The sequence below is a fragment of the Gymnoscopelus braueri genome, assembly GCF_963280865.1.
Source record: "Gymnoscopelus braueri genome assembly, chromosome: 19".
Lineage (NCBI taxonomy): Eukaryota > Metazoa > Chordata > Actinopteri > Myctophiformes > Myctophidae > Gymnoscopelus > Gymnoscopelus braueri.
In genome coordinates, this window is record NC_137621.1 from 14,782,423 (window position 1) to 14,805,351 (window position 22,929).

The window sequence follows — 22,929 nt, forward strand, 5'->3', positions numbered from 1 at the left end:
GTATTGTGATCTCATAGTTATATGGCTTTGTTTGACATGAGAAATGTCCACAGTGCATGTCTGTTAAAAAGCAATGTCAGCCATTTGTAAACCTCATCTAACTGAAAGATGTGAACTCTCTGTAATTATTGTATCTCCCCACGCGTTAATTAAGATTATATCAGGTGACATTGCTACCATCTCCTCATCTTTGTGCACAGTAAAGATGTAAAGTAAAAGTGAAACCTCTGGAGTCACCGAATTGGACGGGTCACCATTTTCGGTGATACAATTGAGCTGCCTACTTGACAGTACGTGACACTGCAGTGTAGAAAGACCCAAGTGTGTGTTTTAGACATGTTAATAGAAATCTGCTTCCATTTTCAGCTTTTAAATTAAGTGTTAACAGATGTAGCTAGGTATGTTATTAGTTTTTCTCTTATAGATGTCAATGACCTCTTTCCATCTGTTAATGTTTGTTCCCATGAATCTATATGGTTATTTTATTTTCCTTGCTGAACCCACCAGTACAGATCCATTTGTCAGCAGAACCAATGGCGAACCAGACCCCTCCTCCTCCGTCGGTTCTGAGGGAGTTCTGTCCTCTGTACTACCTCCTCAATGCCATCCCCGCCAAGGTACCGTCTGTCACTTGAAAGGAGCACTTTACATAATAATCTCCCATACATAAACACATCATCAGTCTTCTTGCACTAACATATGTGCCTTTAGAGCTAAGAGGAAGCTATGAACCACATTGGATGTAGTGTTAAATAAAGCTCAGGGCGGTGATGAAGGTGAAACGGATAGCGTGAGGAATACTGCAGTGACATACAGGTTTCAGATGACCACATTTCAAATGACTATGTTGCACTTAGTACAGAGTTATTTAGGGATTCAGAGCAAAGCCTTAGTTGAAACCTAATCTAATATAAAGCTATTTCTCTGTGTTACAGTTCTTTCTCTGCAACCTTGTCATCAAATCTCGCAACCCCCTCTTGGGTTGTGATCCGCTGATAGAAATGACTACACGAACTGTAAAAATAGTAGTAAAAAAAAGTTAGATTATCATTATGTTATTATAACAAGTTATGTGATGTTCTCATTTTGTGGTAATTGATTCTAATACATTATTATTCTATTAGTGAATATGATGTTCTAAATGAATCTAATAGATTATTAATCTGATCATTGATCGTGATGTTGTAATTGATTGTAATAGATAATCATTATGTTCTATTGATTGTGATGTAATTGATTAGAATATATAATTGATTAGAATATATGATCTTTAATTGATTCTAATAGGTTATTATTATGTTACTGATGATGATTGTTCTTTGTTGTGTTGTTTGTTGTGGTTTTGGTCTGGATCAGGTTCAGAAGGGGTTCAGGTCTGTGGTGGTCTATCTGACAGCGTTGGACGTCACACCAGACTACATCGCTGTGGGAAGCAGCATTGGAATGCTGTACCTCTACTGCCGCAGACTGAGCACTATGAACAAATACAACCTGGAGGTGAGGCACTGAGGTGTCCTTGAGCATGACACTCTCACATACTATAATGAGGGAGCTGCTCAGTCACCAACTGTAGAAGACTGTGGTTGTACCGGGCAGCTCCCAGTGACCAGCAGGTAGAGGACTGTGGTTGTACTGCCGGACAGGTCCAGGTGGTCAAGCCTGCAACTGTACTGGCAGCTGCTGGTGGTTGACAGTAGAATACTATGGTTGTGCTGGTCCGAGGGGTCAACCGTAGAAGATTGTAGGTGTACTGGACATCTCCCAGTGGCCAACAGTAGAAAACTATAGTTGTACTGGGCAGCTCCTGGCGGTCAACAGTAGAAGACTGTAGGTGTACTGGGCATCTCCCAGTAGCCAACAGTAGAAAACTATAGTTGTACTGGGCAGCTCCCGGTGGTCAACGGTAGACTGTGGTTGTACTAGTGGACAGGTCCCAGGGGTAAGAATATAATGGACGAGTCTCTTTACCCTCCCCTCCCATCCACTGTAACTAAGTGGGTGAAATTCTAAAGCCACTTATCCGTTTCCTAAGGACATTAGAGAAGACCCTGAACACATCACCTTCGGTCTGACAGCACCCGTACAGTGTCTAGTTAATGTAGAGAGCAGCTCAGTGCTAATATGGATTACAGATCTCGAATAGACATCGGTATGGTTTTCTATTTTAAGTGATACGAACATGCCCCACCCACTTTAAATTGATGATTTTGTCTCTACTGCTTATTCTTTTTCTTTTTTTATCCATTGTCTGTCTCACAGTGTACAGTAGGTGAGACAGACATTAGGACTGCTGAGAGGGAGAGAGAGTACGAGAGACAGACAGTAGGACAGCTGAGAGGGAGACGGTGTGGTTCTTAATCACTCTACCATCACTGTATATAGTTTAACCCATTAAGACCTGAGGCGATTCTTAAAAATGTTTTCTAAATCCTACGTTTTTTGAAAAAAATCTGGAAAATATTTTTTCAATTTTTTTCAAAAATAGCAGATCTACAAGCTCATAGCGCGGCACTCGGTGCCGCGCTATGAGCTTGTATATCTGCTATTTTTGAATAGCCTAAAGAAATCTAAAAGTGACACAGATGCGTTCCAGGTATTAATGGGTTAAAGGGATACTTCACTTTCACATAAAATAAACATTTAAAAAATATATTAAAAATAAATGAAAAAGTAATGGAAAATTCATGGCCCCCTCATGCATTAGAGTGTCCTACTAATGTGTGAGGGGGCCTTTATTTTGCCATAACTTCTTTCATTTTTTTTAAATATTTTTTTTTAATGTTTATTTTATGTGAAAGTGAAGTATCCCTTTAAGTAACATTGAAATCTTTTTAACCCTATCTCCATTTACTGTATGGGTCCTCACTAATGCTGACTATAGGACGATACCATTTCTGTCTACCCGCTCTGTGTCTCAGAGGTGGGCTGTAGATAGTTCATAGTACATTTTGAGGCTATCCACAGCCCACCTCTGTGACAGAGCGAGTACCAACCTGTAGTGAGCTTCAAGGTCCGTACACACCGGGAGCGTTTATTTCATGCGATTAATTCACATTAATTTAAGCTGCTGTTTATGTCACGAGGACACACTGAACGCCAATGTGTTAACCACTTAGGCCCTATAACCTTATGACAAATAGCAAAAATGGGTCATTGTTAGCTTTTAGATCTGCTGTTCTCGCTATTTTTTAAAAACATTTTTTAACCTATTTGAGAAAAAAAAAAAAAAAAAAGTGTGAAATTGTTGATTTTTTTTGCTATGGTGACATGCCACAAAATGTGTGGTTAACTCAACCTTATCTCCATACTGGTCTTGTCTAAAGGTATTTTCCCTCCACAAGAAACACAAATAAATTATATGAAAATGCGCATATGATACATTAAACAATTAATTTGGTGATGCCTCATTCATACAGGTGGATGATTTTATTCGCGCTGAATTGCCTTTTCACTGCATAATATTTGCGTTCAGTGTGTTACACCAGGTTGAAAGTGGTTAAAGAGATAATGTTCTAGTGTGTTCTGTTTGGTCTCCGCTGTCAAATACATTTTATACATACAGTTTACTGTTTACAGCAGGTTAAACGGAGAGGTTTCGCTCTGCGTCAGCTATCATTGGTAGCTGCTGTACATGAAGAAGATGCTGCTACCTCTGTCCTTGACATAGAGATACGTTGTCATAGTTATACGTTGCTATTTTTAATTGCTTGTTAGATTCATTATTCTGTTCAGTGTTTAGGCTATGTCACGCACCTACAATATTTGTAAAATATGTGCATTGTAGTTTTGTACTTCTGTACTGCTTTTCCTCTGTATGAATAAGTACTGTGTGTGTGTGTGTGTGTGTGTGTGTGTGTGTGTGTGTGTGTGTGTGTGTGTGTGTGTGTGTGTGTGTGTGTGTGTGTGTGTGTGTGTGTGTGTGTGTGTGTGTGTGTGTGTGTGTGTGTGTGTGTGTGTGTGTGTGTGTGTGTGTGTGTGTGTGTGTGTGTGTGCACGCTGCAGGGGAAGTGTGAGGCGATCACTGCTGTGAAGCTCCTCAGTTGCTTTGACGACCTGGTTGCCGTGGGAACAGCATCAGGAAGGGTGGCTCTCTTCCAGCTGGTGTCTCAACTTCCTGGAAGGAACAAACAGGTGAACTCAGTAAACTGGAACCGGGTCTCCTGTACAAGAGATGGATTTTCTTTTTACCACTGAGCTAATAGAGCCTGCCTGCATGCTGAGGGGAGAAATTACATGTTGATCTTGTCAAAGGTCGTGTCTAACTTAGACACATGATCAAAATGTCTCAATAGAAGAGCAGGGAGACCAAATACAACCACCACAATTGTATAAGTTATATTGTATTAACATACTCTACTACAAAAAGTATGTCCACTAATAAAAGTGACTTTATACCGCTTTAAGTGGTTAACACCACTGTATATCTGTTTCATTAGCTATTTGTCTCTCCATCTATCTCTCTCTCTCTTGTGTCTGTCTGTCTCTCCATCTCCATCTCTGTAGTTGAGGCGTTTTGACGTGGTTGGTATTCATAAGAGCACAGTGACATCGTTAGCATGGAGCACTAATGGTATGAAGCTCTTCTCTGGAGATGACAAAGGGAAGGTGGTGTTCTCTTCGTTGGACCTTGACCAGGTAACCACAACGAAACACAACACAGCACAGCTCTACACTTCACAACACCACACAACAGTAACACACCACACCACACTATGTTGTTGCTGTTGTCATCTTGAATTGACCAACCAAAAGTGTACACAGCAGCAGAAAATATCCATGATCAGAGAGGCTTGCTTATTGCTTTGATGAAATGTAACATTAGAGTAGGTCAATGATCGCTCATTGAATGAGCCTGTATGCACATTTTGCCATAGAGAATTAGGGATTTTTTTTGATTGAATACTTTATTAGTCAGAAATATAAACGGCACGAGTTACAGTCAGACATTTAGGCTAAAAGGATTACGCAGAAAAGTCCTGGAGACTTGTTTCCATTGTGGTCCTATGTATTCAACTCATCAACATAAAAATAACACAATAATACATATCATACATATCAAATGAACTCAAACTAATGCCTTTTATGTCTAAATATTAAATATTAATTTACGCTACCTTTTCAGAGGTTGCTCTTGACAATTGACAGTACTGCTGCGTTTACACTGGCAACAACAAAGATACATCCCTACCATTCATTTTCAATGGAAGCCAGCGACATGAAGATACAAAGATACATCAAACATTTGTAGCTGCTACAAAAGCTACAACAGCAACAAAGCTTCAAAAAAGTAGTTTGTAGTTATAATTATGGAACGCATCATTAATTTATCATGGTACTCATTAATATGTATATGTGTCCTCTTCAGGGAGTGTGTAACCCTGTGTTGTTGCTGGAGGAGCCGTCGGGTGTCGTTCAGTTGGAGTACTCTCAGAAAGTTCTACTGGTCTCCACCCAGCAGAGATCACTGCTCTTCTTCACCCAGGAACACACGCAACAGCAGATAGGAACCAAACCCAGGAAGAGGTGACATTATCATTAGAGCCCTACTGATTTACATGTTACGCTGTGAGCTTGTAAAGCTATTTTCCAGTAAACACACTTTATTTATACTCTATATATATACTATGTCTGTTTAACTTTTTTGATAGGATTTTGAATATATTTCAATAAGATATTTATGATTTTGCTAATTGCTGTCTGCTTGAATATACTACTATATAATAACGAAACCTCAGTCGTGTTCCGCATGGTTCTCCTCAGTGGCTTTAGCAATTGATCTGAACTTGCACACGGGCATTGACCATGCATATACACACATATACGCATATACATACAGACCTGCCGCTGGCTAGACACTGCCACACATTGTATTACATAAGTAATAAGTACACTCTCAAATAAGCTGTACTAATGTCTTAAAATAAGTACAGCAGATAAGAACCAAATTACCATTAAACGGATACTACACCCCCAAAAACCTTCCTGAATTCCAGAATTTCTACTTGCAAACAAGATATCTCAAATACATTTAGTAAATGTTGTATTGTTAACTCATTTCCTGCCAGAATTATTTCAGATTTTTGGCTGTAGACTGCCAGAGATTTTTCATTGAAAAAAAAAATTCTCAGGAGCCGAGATACAGATTTTTTAAGTTTTAAGTTAACAATGAAGTGGATAGGAGTTTAAATCTTTGATATATCATATCTCCTTGGTCTTTGGGTCTAAAAAACGAAAAAAACGAAAAAAAATAGAACGCAGATCTGCGTCTTTGGCAGCCAGGCGAGAAATTAAATAGAACGCAGATATGCGTCTTTGGCAGCCAATGTGTTAAATGTTACATTTTAAGTGGAAAACTCATTATGGTTGTGGTAATGAACCTGTTTGTCTCTCTCAATCTCTCTTTGTGTGTGTGTGTGTGTGTGTGTGTGTGTGTGTGTGTGTACGCGCGCTGTAGTAGTGGACGGTTTGGAGTGTGTTTCCTGCCGGGTCTGTGTAAACAAAGTGACCTACAGGTGTTTGCAGCCAGACCGGGACTGAGATTGTGGAGGACGGACATCAGCGGACTTGTGGAGGATACCAGACTGTTGAAACCACTCTTTAATATGGAGGTACATGATTGCAGTAGTTTAGTAGTTGTAACAATAGTAGCTGCAGTAGAAGTACAGTATTAGTAACAACAGTCAGAAATCAGAGTAAATGGCATGAACCCTAGTCAAACAAATGACTTAAATAGTCACTCTACATAAGCAGAGTGCAAAGAGAACAAGAACAGTAGTAATAATATTAGTAGTGCTGCACATCGATATGTGTGGGCGCCATTGGGATACGCCTATATACCCAATAATGTACAATAAAACAAATAAGGAAAATGTGTTTTGTGGCATGCTCAAGTAATTGGGGATGCCGCAATGTAAAATGTATTCGGAAGAAACAGAATCTGTTTAATTCACATCACAGGATTACAGGTGTAAACAAGTGGGTGACATTTTTTTTTTCGTGCATACATTTGTAGTTTTTCGGAAAGGGAGGCAGAATTGAGATAGAAGGAAGGGCAAGAAAAAACTAAAACAAGGATAGAAACAAGTCAGTGAAAAAGATACGTATAGCATATATAGTAGCAGTTATGTACATGAGGATTAAAATGGCAACAGATGCAGATGTGTACCTAAATTGCAGCTGTACTGTCTGATAGGCATGCAAAGTCGAATCCTTGATTCAATGATGCTTATTGATATTGAAAATTGTATCTGACAATGCTCCAACAACGCTAATTACTCATTTTTTTATTAACACGTTCGCATAATGGGTCCATTGCAGTGGCAGATACTGACAAAGAATCTTCAGCCTAATGAAAGTAATCATATACGTAGGTCTGCTCAGTGCTCACGCATCAGCAGCCGAAGCAGCATTAATTACAAAAAAGTCATTCATGGCTTTCTTATTCTACTACGTTGAAACCCAAAGCCTGTCAATGTTTCTTGCCAAAAAGAAGCTAAAAACACATTGCATCACAGCCTGTTGTTAGCTTGCAGATTTGTTCTTTTTGGCAGGAGACATTCTCGTGCGATCGAGTATAAATTAAGCTTAGCAGTTTGATTTTGAATGTATTGCTTTCACTAGCTGTATTCTGTGACTTCTGGTACTACTCACAGTTTTCTGTCATTGTCTGCTATACACTGCATTTAACGATTCAAACGGTTTACTGTCTACTGACAGTATGCACTGCATTAGCCATACTGCATACTGTTTAGTCGCCCAACTTTTGAGTTTGTAATCAAATTAATAACCACTTTTGGAATGGAATTGGCTTATTTTAATTTACAATGGAAAAAGAATGTCTACATTAAACACATGTTAAGAGCTGTATGATCGTATCGCTTTGAATCGCACGTAATCATTCTGTATTAAAATGTATCATCCCCGAATCATATCATAGCCCCATGTATCCAGATTAGTATCTTATAAGGGAGACATGCGCATCTCTAGTCTAAACACATAAAGCGCAGATGTGGAACTACAGTATACCATGGAGAGGGTTGAGACATCTCTGGATAACTGCATCAGCTGAATGGCTCTTCCATCCCATAATAGTCCTATAATGGCCTGATTGTGTTGTAAACCACTTTGGATAAAAGGCTTAAAGGGGCTTTCTGTTTGGTGACACATTGGTGCCTTCTGTATCACTGTCTGTTGAATGACACCCGCCCTCTGTCTGTCGGACTGACTGACTGACTGACTGACTGACTGACTGACATACAGACAGAACAGGTAGACATATAGAGTTTATTGATTTCTGTGAGGAAATTCAGGTGTTGTAGCAGCAAGAGTAGAGAGATACGTTTAAGAAATAATAATAAAATAGACATGGTTCCAGTAGTCCATGTGCAAATGTACCAGAGTCAAGCAGGAGTCGGTAATCCTAGAACAGAACAGAACAGAGCATATTGGGGACAGGGTTGGTTGTTTAGCCTGATGTCTACTGGCACAAAGGAATGATCAAGTCGTTTGGTTGAACGTGCTCCTCGTCCCCGCTAGCACAACAGAAAGAGAGGGATAAAACAGGTTCAGGAGGAGAGCATCCAGCTTCCTTCTCATCCTCCCCTCCGCAGTCCCCTCCAGATTGTCCACTCCCAACTACAGCGCTGGCATTCATCTTTATCGGTCTGTATCGGTCTCTATCTAGGTTTTTGAATGTGTGCCTGCCTTTTTTTGTCCCTTCTCCATCTGTCCAGGTCCCTCAGGTTGAGTTGTTCCCCAGACCAGGTCCAGTGGGGGGATACAGGCCCAGAGAGAGACAGCTGGGTCTCTTGTCTTGTTTTCTCAGAGACGGCTGGCTGCTCAGCTGGAACGAATACAGTGTTTATGTACTGGACTGTGTTAACCAGGTAATAATACTGATAATAAAAACTAGTCCATAACCCGGGGATGCACATGCCTCAACTACAGTATGTCCATTGCTTAAGCACTTGCAGCTGCTATCCACAACTTTATTTAGTGACAGCACTTGACTAATTGTACAATAAAACTATATTTCATCAGGGTTTAAGGCCCCCTTTTGGCCACTGTTGGTAGAGGTAATAACGGTGAGCTGCTGGATGTCACACTTAATGAGTATTGTATCATATAGTGTGTTCTACAGCATTATGCAATATAGTATATGCTATGTATATGCTATGTGGTAGGACCACAATGGAAACGGGTCCCCTGGACTTTTTTGTGTCATCCTTTTAGCCTAAATGTCTGACTGGACCTCGTGCTGTTTTCATTTCTGTTTAATAAAGTATTCAATCAATCAATCAATGTAGTTGTGTGTATAGGCAAATGTAATATAGTATGTTAGGTAGCATGTGTTATGAAATCAAAGGTGCGAAGTTAAAAGTGATATTTTTTGGGGTTTATGACTTTAAAAAGTTAAAGCTCCTTAAAGATTTTATTTACGGTACCTTAACCCATGGAGACCTGAGGCCGATTCCACAAAGGCCTTCTAAATCAGGAGTTCTCAAACTTTGTTCGTAATTCAAAATTATTCACACTTTCAAGATTTTCCAAAAATGTACAAAAATGGCAGATGTACAAGCTCACAGCACGGCACCTCGTGCCGCGCTGTGAGCTTGTACATCCGCTATTTTTGAATAGCCAATGAAAAAATCTAAAATGACACAGGTGCTTTCCCGGTTCTAATGAGTGAAAATCTAATAATGTGTTGTATATTTGCAATATGCTGTGTTGTGCTGTAGGTGATCATCGGGGCATTGGAGAGCTGTGGTGACATCGTCTCAGTGTCCTGCTGTGAAAATGAAATCTTCATCCTGAAAGGAGACCGAGACATCGTTAGAATCTCCAACAGCCCCGAAGGACTAGCATCAAACTGTATGTACTAGCACTACTAATACTAGTACTGTCCCTATTAGCCACTGTATGTACTACCATCTCCATCACTAGTACCATTACTAGTATATACGTTTAAGATCTGCTATGTCTAGCTTAGGATATTCATTGTCCAGTTAATTGCATAGAAATTGTATATGATCTATACAGGAAGTATTAGTATTAGTAGTATGCTACTACTAGCACTAATGTGCTACTACTACCAATAACTTTTACCTCCGCTGCTACTCTTCTTTGCAAAGTCTCTCTTTCACCTCTTTCTGTATCTCTCTCTCTCACTCTAGTGACTGATCTCTCTCTCCGCCTCTCCTCCCCGTCCACACCCACTCTCCTCCCACCCACGGGGTCTGTGGAAACGGCTCAGCCAATCAGAACTATGGCCATCATCGTGGAGCAGGGGGTCGGGGGGAGACGGGTGGTGGAGGGCGAAGAGGAGGACGAGGATGAAGAGGAGGATGAGGAGGGACCCGTGGAGGAGGTAGAGGAGGCAGGAGAAGAGGAGGACGAGCAGGTGGAGGTGAGTGACGGGATGGGGGGGGGGGGTGGGGGGGTGGAATAGAGCAGTGATTCTCAAACCTTTACATTTCAGGGACCCCTAGTTTCTACAAATGCCTTCTGAACCAGTAGTTCTTTCAAGCTTTTAAAAAAGATGTACAAGCTCGCAGCGAGGCACGAAGTGACGCGCTGTGAGCTTGTATGTCTGCTATTTTTGAATAGCCAATGCAAAAATCAAAAATGACATGGATACTTTCCCGGTTTGAATGGGTTAAAAGAGCTTTGCCTATAATGACATGCCCAAAATAGGGATGCCCGGTAGAAACACTTTTTTTTATTTATTTATTTTTATTTGACCCAAAGACCAAGGAGATATGATTTTTTGAAGATTTAGACTCCCATCCACTTCCTTGTTAACTTAAAACTTAAAAATTCTGTATCTCGGCAGTATCTGAGTACTTTTTTTTTTCTCAATGAAAAATCTCTGGCATAAAACAGCTAAAAAATCTGAAATAACTCTGGCATTCAATGTGTTAAGAAAATGGACACAAATGGACACAAAGTCTGGCGGAAAGAATATTAATGACCTTTTCTATGTATTCTGCTCTCCACACTACAGACGACAAGATGGTTTCACTGGCCCTCATTTATCAACGCGGTGCAGCCCAAATAATGGGCGTACGGCGAGATCACCGCACCTTTCGGCATTTATCAATATATCCTGACGTGGGCTTCATCCTACCGTACGCTGAAATCTCACGTCTGGTAGAGACCAGTTGTTGACTTTGGCTGCGCCTGTTTTTCCATCCTAGACCTGTGGAGCAGCATTGTCTTACTGTCTGACAGGCATCTGGACACATATATCAACTCCAAAATGTATATCTACACTATAAAATAATCCCTGTGAAAATATAACATTTTATAAAGTAATTTAAACAAACTGCTTTAACAGTCATTCAGATAAGATTGCAGATCTGGCTGCATTGAAAATAGCAGATCTACAAGCTCACAAGCGTCACATCGCGACGCATTGTGAGCTTGTAGATTTGCTATTTTCAAAATATGCGAGCGCTTTTGCGTGGGGTATCCCGCGGTCGGGACTCCCAACCATCTTTTCATGGACAGTGAGGTCTACAAACTTACAGTAGCTTGTCCTATGGTATGGAGTTATGTCATAGAGAGTTATATAGGCTACAACCTGGCTGGGTTAAGGATATAAACCTGACACTCCAATCTCTTATAACGTGGGTGGCGGCACGGGATCACTGCAGTCTGCAGACCACCCGAGTCTCATGGGGAATATAGCCTACATGACTGCTTTAGTGTAACTCGAACGCGCACTGCTCGGTATGAGGTAAATAAATATACAAACGTATTCCATTAATGGCGATGTGATTGGTATCATAATATGTCATTCATGTAGGCTACAAGCCTACTTGACTGACAAAGATTGTACCGTAACGGATTATGAAAGACAGTTGGGCGTGTGTGTGTGTGTGTGTGTGTGAGAGAGGGAGAGAGAGAGAGAGAGAGAGAGAGGGGCGTGTGCGTGTGTGTGTGTGCGTGTGTGTGTGTGTGTGTGACTTGACAGGCAGCGAGGCGAGCCGGTGAAAGTCTTTCTTTGGTTGTAGTCTGGTTCTTCATGTCGTAAAATCGGGGTGTTTTGAGAATATTTAAGGGCGTGTTATTTAAATGACGCTCGTTTTCAGACGTGAGATTTATCAAGGCTGGGACCAAATGTACGCTCGGATAGGCTGTGTAGGATTCGTTGATAAATGTGACTTAGACGTTGGCGTACGGCCGAATATATGGAAAAAGATACGCCGGTTTATACGCTCCATTGATAAATGAGGGCCAGTGTGTTTCTAACTCATAGAAACCATGTTCATCTCATATTCAGGCATGTTGACCGATGTAATGTCTGTCCCTCCAGGCCTCTGAGCGTCTTTACCACAGACCTAGTCTGGCCACTACCGACTCCCGTAGTCGCAGCAGCTCCGTCACTTCCTGGGACAGTGTCCACGGCAATGCACTGATGACCACTTCCTCTACCACCGAGCAGTCGGAAATGACTGCCAGTCGCTACAGCGCCCCCCTGGGACACGAGGAGCTACAGCAGGAGCTGGTGGTCAAAGCCATTAAAGTCAGGAAGAAAGCCAAGAGGAGACGACAAGGTGGGAGGCAGTCCTTTAACATTCAGTCAGTCACTAAGTCAATTATTCTACTAAATTTAGTTAGGCAGTTGACCTGTTTAACCTTCAAGTCACTTAGTCAATACTTTTACCAGTTACCCAGTCAGTCAATTCTTGAACTAGTTAAGCAGTTAACCCGCCCGTATCTCAGTCAATTATTCAACTAGTTAGGCTTTAACCTGCCAGTCCCTCAGTCCATTATTTAAACAGTCAGTTATACTATTAACCAGCCACAGTCAATCAGCTAACCAGCCAGCTACTCAGTCATTCAACTAGTCAGTCAGTTGGTCATTTACTTGGATAATCAATTAGCCAGTCATGTCCCTGTATGAATCTCCTTTTATGTTGATAAAGTGTTCCTTGTGAATATAAAAGGATGACATCTTCATATCCCATCAAGACATTACAATGATTTCAGGGCATACGTATGTGCATATCCGACATTACAATGATTCCGGTCATACGGTATGTGTCGATCTGACATTTTAATTATCAGATCATATACAGTATGTATTTGACATTATAATGATTATCAGGTCATATGTGTGTATCTGACATTATAATTATCAGATCATATATGTATCTGACATTACAATGATTCAGGTCATACAGTATGTGTGTATCTGACATTACAATGATTCAGGTCATATGTGTGTATCTGACATTACAATTATCAGGTCATATATGTATCTGACATTATAATGATTATCAGGTCATATATGTATCTGACATTATAATGATTATCAGGTCATATATGTATCTGACATTATAATTATCAGGTCATATATGTATCTGACATTATAATTATCAGGTCATATATGTATCTGACATTACAATTATCAGGTCATATATGTATCTGACATTATAATGATTATCAGTTCACATATGTATTTGACAGACAGTTCCAGTGGTAACCGACTGTCAGAGAGCAGCTGGTCAGAGTCCAACTTCGGCCTCCAAGATGGCGGCTGCTACAGCGATGGAGGGTGTAGCGGTGGAACCCCACTGAGTGACCAGACGCTGTCCGACTTGCACGGCCAAGACTCACCAGATCTGGACCAGAACCGGAACCAAGACCGCTCAGACCAACAGGTCCTGGACCGTCCGGCAGAATCCACAGACCTAGATAGACAGAGGTGAGGTGGGGGGGTTGGGGTGGGCGGAGACGAGCTCTCTATTAATTATACAACCTTCTTTTTGTGCATATAAATATTACCGGTCAATACAGAGAGACAAAAAACATCGGACAATAATGATAGCGGTTTACCTAGTTTCATCTTTGTCAGAGCCCAACTTAATTTGCACAACTTTAAACATTTAAGGGCATTTTTTACATTGAATTTATAGTGGGAAGCCTGTATGGTTACATGTCATATTATATCTCATGTTCATATCATCTCACGTTATGATGACAGCATTTGACGATATTGGCATCAATACAATATTGTTTTGTTTCGGTACTGTAGTTGTTTTCTTGCTTAGATTTGATTGCAGGAGTGTTGTGTTGAGGAATTCTGTATCGATTAGTAAATGCTGAGGCATAACAGAGTGCCTACTAGTTATATACAAAGATAAGAGAGTAACTTGCTTGTGTCACGGGACCAAGCTGTACCATAAACAATAGATACCAGGCCTGTGTCATGGCATCTTGACTCTATGATATTCAGATTGTTAGAACATATAAGGCAAAAGGTGTGGCGTAATATAACGCTATGTAATTCTACCATAATTGTTCCTCACTTATTTACTAGTAGATCAGTGCGTGTATTGTAAAAACATATGGTGCTCCAGTTCTATGGATTGACGGTTACTGGCTGGGTGGTTAAAGGCTGGGCTATCACCTCTGAAAAGTCATTTTGGTCTACGCGCATTGACGACGTACACAATCTAGGTTGGATGAGAATTACTGCTCAAAGTGTCTAACCAGAAGTACAGGGCTACATGAAGTTCCAGTTGGCTGTGTAGCCTTGTACTTCCTGTACTTCTGGTTAGACACTTTAGGGGCAGTAGTTCTTTTCCAGGCTTTATCTCCTCATGAGATGGAGATAAAACTGGGAATGAGGTTACCCCACAACCTCAGCAAATACTACCTGTTGAGCCTGGCCAGAAAGCGATGAGTGAAGACTGGCATTGCGAGGCTTTTATATTGTGATGAAACACACCGATTTGAAACAAGAGTTTACGGACTGGCTCTGTATGAGGCTAGCCATCTATAAGAGGTTCTGTCCGTCTGTCTGTGTGTGTGTCTGTCTCTGTGCCCGGAGAACTTGCTGGACTGATCAACACAACATTTCTCCACGCATTCTGATAGTAATCACTGCCATAGAGTGTTGGTTCAGTAACAGGGGTCTCCCTGTCACTCCAGCTCTTTAATAAACAGATAATAAATTTTCAGGTCGGTTGCCAATGTCAGCCAATCAGGAGAGAGTACCATTTATCAGCTTAAAGTTTATAGTATTCCAATTTTGTCTGCGCCTTTCTTTGTGTCATCACCTCGGATTTCACTCGTTTAATCTGTATCCTGTGTGAGTTCACTCTTTTTTTCTGTTCGTAGTTTACGAGCTGGAGAGACGGGGAGACTATGAGTACTATCAGAATATAGAGCTATTTAACACTTAATTTAACTGAGCAATATCACTTCCCCTACCTTTAAATTGTATAATTGTCAATGAGACTGAACGGGCTGAAACCTTGCCCAAATACGACACATATACGAGATATGTCATGTCACAGGCAGGCCACATGACGGCCAAGATGCCGTTTCCATGTGGTTCACGGGACTCCACATGATCCGATAATTTAATATTAAAATGACTCCTGATATTCTAATTACTCATCCTATCCTGTGTGTGTGTGCGTGTGTGTGTGTGTGTGTGTGTGTGTGTGTGTGTGTGTGTGTGTGTGTGTGTGTGCAGCTCTGAGACCCCTCCCCCCTCCCTCCCTCTTCACTTGTCATCAGACCCCATGGCAGACAGCAGGGCCGAGCCCCCGACCCCAGATGTGGACCTCCTGTTGGAGTGCACGTTCTCCTACATGCACAACTCAGAGGAGACGCACGACGGCCAGGACCTGCAGCCAATGGAAGAGCAGGAAGATGAGTTCCTGAGCCCTCTCATTGGTCCAGAGGAAGAGGATGAGGTGGGTGTATGTGTGTTTGTTTGTGTGTGTGTGTGTGTGTGTGTGTGTGTGTGTGTGTGTGTGTGTGTGTGTGTGTGTGTGTGTGTGTGTGTGTGTGTGTGTGTGTGTGTGTGTGTGTGTGTGTGTGTGTGTGTGTGTGTGTGTGTGTGTGTGTGTGTGTGTGTGTGTGTGTGTGTGTGTGTGTGTGTGTGTGTGTGTGTGTGTGTGTGAAGTCAGACTGAAAGTTAACTGATGCTGTTGTTTGTTTCTGTTCAGGATGAGGACATGGTGCCCCCCAGTGGTGTGGCTGACCAGATGTTCTACTCCACTGTGTCCTGTTTGGACAGACGGCCCAGTAGTGTGTCCAGTGATGAGGAGGACATATACGGGCACGCTGCAGTGCCAACTAGTGGCAGCGTAGGAGACGGCCTGAGCTCTCTGTCCCTCCAGACAGACAGACAGACGGACGAGGACAAGACAAGACACAAAGCAGACCAGGTCAGAAGAATTATATTTAGCAGTGTAGTGTGGTGAAAACGGTAACCGGAACGCTCGCCCCAAAACACGCCCCAAAACACATTCTTTCCGCGGAAATAAGTTTAGGGTTACGCATAGTTTTACTCGGGTTTAGGAATAAGGTTAGTTTTAGGCATAGTTTTAATGAGGTTACTTTTAATATTAAGGTTTGTTTTAGGCATAGTTTTACTGAGGTTACGTGTAGGAATACCTGGTGGTGACCGTTCCAAGGTCGACGGATTTGACCCGGGGGGACATGGTTTGGGGCGAGCGTTCTTGTATTCGTGAAAACAGCTGATCTATAATCTCACAACACATTGTGACACGTGATTTTGTTTTTTGTTTATAATGACATGCCTGAAATAGGTACGGCAGGTTTAGTGGGTGAATGATACAAGGTGTTTGCATGATTGACAGATTGTGTGCCGTCATCAGCAGACAATGAGTTGAAAAATGCATGAATTATGCACTGATACCATCTGTCCTCTCCTCTCCTAGTTGGCAGAGAGTTGGATGGGTTATTCTGGTCCAGGTTGTGGTATTCTGAGTCTACAGGTGACAGACAGGTAAGTCTGTTATTATCCTCATTAACTTAAAGCGATGCTGAACTTTGGTAGAACCCTGGGTTGTATACACTGTAGCTACCTGGGCATGTAATTGCAAATATTGTTGATCATCTGGATTGGAGTGAATTTTGTTAACATTAAAAAACAAGTCATGCTACTTAATTTGGGCGAGTGAAATTGTATTCATGTTATCCTACCCTTGATTTCAGTTCTCTGAGCCAACAAAAATCAGCAGGTCACTATATCAGTGTAATATTTGTGCCACAGTCAGTAGGCAAAATAGGTGGAAACTATCCTGATATAATAGCGTAGAGACTCGCCCGAACCAACCAAATTAACTATTTGTGCCTTGGAAGAGGAGAGGACTGCATCACGTGCAGAAACAAATGCCTTTTAATCGCTTTTTCTCCCTCGCTTACGTTGCTCAGCTGGTGCAACGTACGATATTTAGAGAGAGCCCTTTGAACAGAGCGCGAGGATGTTCAGTCGTGACAGATAGGCTTTGTCTCATTTCGTGTGAATAGCGAACAAAACAAGGTTGCTTGCTTCCCAGTCCTTAATATCACTCCGGTTCTGGGAAACAGAAAGCAAAACCCAATTGCCCGAATATTGTTTTGTACTTGCCTCGGCAATCAAGCAACTGTGAGCGCCAACCTCTGGCATTTATACATACAGTACAAGAAATGCCAATTGTGTCAGGAGTGAAATGGTCATGTGTCAGAGCTTATATATTTACAAATAAATGCATAGTGATTTCAACGTACATTTCTATGTATTCCAAACAGTATGTGCAGTGTACTGTCTATACGTAGTTTATCACCTGGGCCGTGGTCATCCAACCGAGGGCCATATTATCAGCCCGATCATACCCTGCATGATACAGATGAGCCTGAGGTTGGATAATGAAAGCAATGAGAAAATGCTGGGCAATAATTTGTTTGTCACATCACATACTGTACCTACATAGTCATAACCTTATTTATTCACAAAGACAATGAGAACATAGCATTTGATCAACACTTTAAGAGTTTATTTTTTTCATGAACACGAGGCACTGTACAGTATAGTGACTGTTTTTTAATGTCCGTTGTAATGGTTATACTGTATGTCCAATATGATTACTGGTTGTATATCCAATATAGTGACTGGTTTCTCTGTGTTCTAGGTATGTGTGGTGTCTGGACTTTAAAGGAGGTTTGTTCTGCAGTTCTCTGTCTGATGGAGGGCTCAACTGGCAGAGATTTGAAGACAACGTCCACCAGATGGCACTGTCCCCCTCAGGTGACACAGATGCAGTATAATGGATGCTACATTATTGATACATTAACCTGATATTTGGTGTAGAGCATGCATCTTCAACAGGAGTCTCCTGGGGGCCTGACAGAGTTACTGCAGGAGGGGGGGTAGCAGATCTACAAGCTCATAGCATGGCATTGTTTACCTGCTATTTTTGAATAGCGAATAAACTAAAATGACAGAGATGCGTTCCCGGATTGAATGAGTTAAAATAAAATGTCCAAACTGGTCTCAAATCGGATGAATATGGTGAACTAGCTTTTAAACCCCTGTTATCAAGTTGCATGGAAGTCTTTCTCAAAAAGGGGGGAAAAAAAACATAATATTATACAATAGTGGGGGTCCCTGCTTCATCTCTCTCTCCGCTAAAGGGTCCCTGTCCTGAAAGATGTTGGAAGACTCCTGGTGTAGAGGGAAAAGAATACGGGGCCTTGTATAGAACCCCGGGGGGCTCCAGTCAACGAAATATAGGGTTTTCGTCAAAATACAAGTGAACATAGTTTTAACTCCTCGAACACCTTGATAGTAGAATCCCCTGACCCCCGCCCCCTCCCCCACTTTCTCTATAAATATACATTATGATTCTACTTAGCTTTATTCCAATATGTTTTGTAGTATATTTTGTATTTTGTATTTTATTGCATTATCTGTATTATATGTATTACTGAATAATTGAGTACAAAGGACCACAATGGAAACGAGCCCCAGGGGCTTTTTGTGTTATCCTTTTGGCATAACCTTTGACGGTGCTACCTGTACTGTTAATAAGTATGTTAACCCATTGAGACCTGTTACTCCTATACGTTGTTCTACCTTTCAAGCTGGGAACGCCTCTGTGTCGTTTTAGTTGTTGCTATAATATGTCGCTGTTGTCGGGCGGAAACCTCTCATCTCAATACTCTTAACTTTGTGTGTGTTTTTTTTTCGTAAATTAACGCCCTACTTGATCATAATACTACAGCGTCACACAAAAGCATCACAAGTAGCAGATCTGCAAGCTCACGAGCTGCATCTTGTACATCTGCTATTTTGAGCATTTTAGAAGAATCCGGAAAAGTGTGAGAGCTACTCATTTAACCCATTAAGACCTGGAATGCATCTGTGTCACTTTAGATTTCTTTGGCTATTAAAAACCGAGTGCCGCGCTATGAGCTTGTAGATCTGCTATTTTTGAAAAATCTTGAAAAAAAAAAATTGGGGATTTTTTTTCAAAAAACTGTTAGGATTTAGAAAACATTTTTAAGAATCGCCTCAGGTCTTAGATCATGTGTAGAATCGGCCTCAGGTGTTGATGGGGATAAGACTGTGGACATGCATGCGTTTCATTGTGCTATTATTACTGAGTGAGGTGTTGTCTCCCACCTCAGGCCTGCTGCTGTGGAAGGTGGAGCAGAGGTCCATGACGGCGTTTGCCTGCGGGAAGGTGACCATCAAAGGGAAGCGTCACTGGTACAAGGCCATGGAGCACACCGCCTTCGTTGCCCTCAGCGATGACACTGCCTGGATCGTGAGGACCAACGGGGACCTCTACCTACAGACTGGTACGACTGTATAAGGATGTTTGTTTGTTTGTTTGTCGGTGTGTATGGGAGAGAGGGTGGTTGTGTAAATGTTTTGCCCTAATTTCTGCTCTCAAAACACTTCTGCAAGGCTCACAACGCAGCACATCACAGAGAGCATGTAGAACTGCTATTACATTTGTTTTGTTTGTTTGACAATACGTGAGAATTTGTGAAAATGTGTGAAAATATTAGAGGTGTGCATTGGCACTGCCCTCATGATTCAATTCGATTACGATTGACCAGGTTTCGATTCGATTACAATTAACCTTGTAATAATTCGATTCGATTCGATTCGACGATGCATCACGATGCATCACACTTTTCTATATTATTGTACAACATGGAAACTTTTTCATCAGTCAATACAAGCAGTCAGATATACTGAACGACATATAATTCTAACTGCTTCTCTGTGCAATTAGCAACATGATTAAAAAACAAAAAATATATCTATATATTAAAAACATTCAATAAAAAAAATATATTTTCTTTTTCAAAATCGATTATTCGATTAATCGATTATTGACATTTGTGAATCGATTCATAATTGTCCATGTCCGCATTGCGATTAATCGATTATTCGATAATTTTTGACACCACTAGAAAATATTTGCCTTGATTTGGTTAAATGTGTCTCTATGTGCCTCAATGCGTATACATTTTTTATACATGCTCTTCCCTCTCCGTCTTTGACACGCAAACATGCACCAGCTGAGCCACGTGAGCGAGCGAGGAAAAAAGTGATTAAAAGCCATTTGTTTCTGACCTGCCGCGAGTAACAGCGAACTGAGCAGTGACGTGTTTCACCCCTAAAACTTTCATTTGATGTGTCTGTAGTTGAGCGAGTGTCTCTGTCTACGTGCGTGCGTGTGTGTGAGAAAGAAAGAGAGACTGTACTTCAGTAAACAAAGCCAAAGACCTCAAACAAATATTGCTTCCAGTTATATTAGTGTTTCTGTTGAAATGTGTCTTTGCGACCAGCAGGGGTCCTCAGAGCTCCCCTCTGGTCCATAACAAAAGCTGGACCACCTTGGATGGCCACTAGCTAGTGAAGTGGTAGAAGAAACACGAACATGTCTCAATGAGTTAAACTGAAATACACTCAACCTACACGTCTTGTTGCTGCAATGTTGAGAACACAAAATCCAAGAATGTTACCCTCCTATACCTGTATATAATGTAACAATCGAAATCTTGAGTCTATAAAGTTCCAAGTTTTCCTTGAAAAATACCATTGCTACAACTTCTTCTGCTACTATTACCACTACAATTACTACTACTACTTCTGCTAACTCCTGCTACAGTATATCTATTACTATTACCACTACTGCTACTATTGCCACTACAACTAGTATTAATAACAATGATAATTGCGTAGCAATTTCACAACCAAAGTTAAAATAAATAAATCTGTGCTAGCTTCCTAACTATAAGAAATAAATCTGTGCTAGCTTCTCAGCTATTTCTGCATCTGTACATCTACATTTACACACTTCAAAAATCTTATTTGAATTGAGTGACAATATTTACAAATTATGAAAGCCAAACTAAATCAAGTTAAGTTTTTTAAAGTTACTTTGTATGATATTTTTAACAACTTGAATGCATTGCGACACATTATGAGCTTGTAGATCGCCCATTTTCGCCAAAGATATCTAGGGTAGAGCCTTGGGAATCCAATCAACCAAATATAGGGCGGGAATCCGGTCAACTAAGTATAGGCTTTAGTATGGTAGCTTTGTCAGCAGGTCACATACTGATATATTATTATATTTTGAATGTTACTCCCAAATATATCCGTTGTAAATCAGAGCTTGGTTTCATAATAGTCAGCTGCTGTCACCATGAAAGGTTGTGTTTGGCACTGATATTACAGCACTGCTTGTATAAGGAGGTGTGTGTGTATTGCATAACTAATAAAGGCAGGGTGACTTGGAGCAGCTGTCTTGATTCACCCTGTACACACACACACACACACACACACACACACACACACACACACACACACACACACACACACACACACACACACACAATAAGGCACACAGTGTTCTATGCACTAATAAGTTTGTTGTATGTTATATTGTTGTACAGTATGATCTTTCTTCATTTTTATTGTCAGATATGATATGATGTAATTTCTCTGACACCGTGTTTGGTCACAGAGGTGAAACAGGGTCACACTAAACGATTCTGGCTCTTGACCAAAGATTCTGACTTTGACGTTTATCATGGAACAAAATGTAGATTGTGCACCGGGCATCACACACGCAGGCATGTACGCGCACGCACGCACGCACGCACGCACGCACGCACGCACGCACGCACGCACGCACGCACGCACGCAGTGTGTCTTTGTGTGTTTGATGGTGTCTGTCTCTACAGCCTAAAGCTCAAACCGAGTCTCTGGCACACACACGCACACGCACACCCACACACACACACACACACACACACACACACACACACACGGCACAGATGCATGCACACACGAACATGAACTACTCATAATATCTACCCTACTATACATAAACACCCACTCTTTTTTTGATTGATTGTATACTTTATTAACACGATTATTAACAGTACAGGTAGTACAGTCAAACTTTATGCTAAAAGGATAACACAAAAAGCCCCAGGGACTTCTATTGTGGTCCATTGTACTCAATTCATCAGTGATAATCACTAAAAAGGAGGGGACCAAGTATAAACTCCTGGGGGACCCTGATCAATTAAGTATATAGAGTGTAAGTGGTTAAAGAGCAATAAAGAATAGAAGGAATAAAATGTCCATAAATAAAATTACAGTTCCAACATTTTGTACTCGTTGCACACCATCAGCAATGAACTTGTATGCGTTATTTGTGCAGAATCTTTTATCTTTCTATTCAGTCTCAATACACATTCATAATGGGTCTATTATCATGGCGTTACTCATCTAAAACAAATGTCTTCATTTTATTGCATTTATCCTTTATTTAACCAGGATAAAACTGCATTGACATTTCCATCTCTTTTTCAAGTGGGCCCTGGCCAAGAATGCAGCATACAGTATGTAGTAGCTTCACATAAAATGTCACTATAAAAATAGTGACGATTAAAAACCATGAGCATTCCTTGGCTAGCAGGAGACCCAATTTATAAAACAATTTGGACAAAATGTTCTAACCTTTAAAAACAAAACAAAAATCCAAAATAGTAAATAAATTGCAGATCTACAAGCTCACAACGTGTCACGATTATGCACCACGTAGTGTGGCCTTGTGAGCTTGTAGATCAGCTATTTTCACAATTTGT

At 41.0% G+C, this 22,929-nt stretch overlaps 1 protein-coding gene across 1 annotated transcript in view; it reads left to right on the forward strand.

The window, feature by feature from the left end:
* Positions 1-22,929, forward strand: part of tecpr2 (tectonin beta-propeller repeat containing 2) — a 42,921-nt gene that overhangs the window by 512 nt on the left and 19,480 nt on the right. The window contains exons 2-17 of the mRNA XM_080413254.1: positions 508-617; positions 1,357-1,497; positions 4,003-4,131; positions 4,504-4,635; positions 5,366-5,523; positions 6,455-6,608; positions 8,733-8,885; positions 9,738-9,870; positions 10,173-10,405; positions 12,317-12,557; positions 13,474-13,711; positions 15,491-15,713; positions 15,969-16,190; positions 16,707-16,774; positions 17,940-18,055; positions 19,438-19,611. Coding sequence (XP_080269380.1) covers positions 534-617; positions 1,357-1,497; positions 4,003-4,131; positions 4,504-4,635; positions 5,366-5,523; positions 6,455-6,608; positions 8,733-8,885; positions 9,738-9,870; positions 10,173-10,405; positions 12,317-12,557; positions 13,474-13,711; positions 15,491-15,713; positions 15,969-16,190; positions 16,707-16,774; positions 17,940-18,055; positions 19,438-19,611 — 2,599 coding nt within the window. The 5' untranslated portion in view covers positions 508-533. The remainder of the gene's footprint in view (positions 1-507; positions 618-1,356; positions 1,498-4,002; positions 4,132-4,503; positions 4,636-5,365; positions 5,524-6,454; positions 6,609-8,732; positions 8,886-9,737; positions 9,871-10,172; positions 10,406-12,316; positions 12,558-13,473; positions 13,712-15,490; positions 15,714-15,968; positions 16,191-16,706; positions 16,775-17,939; positions 18,056-19,437; positions 19,612-22,929) is intronic.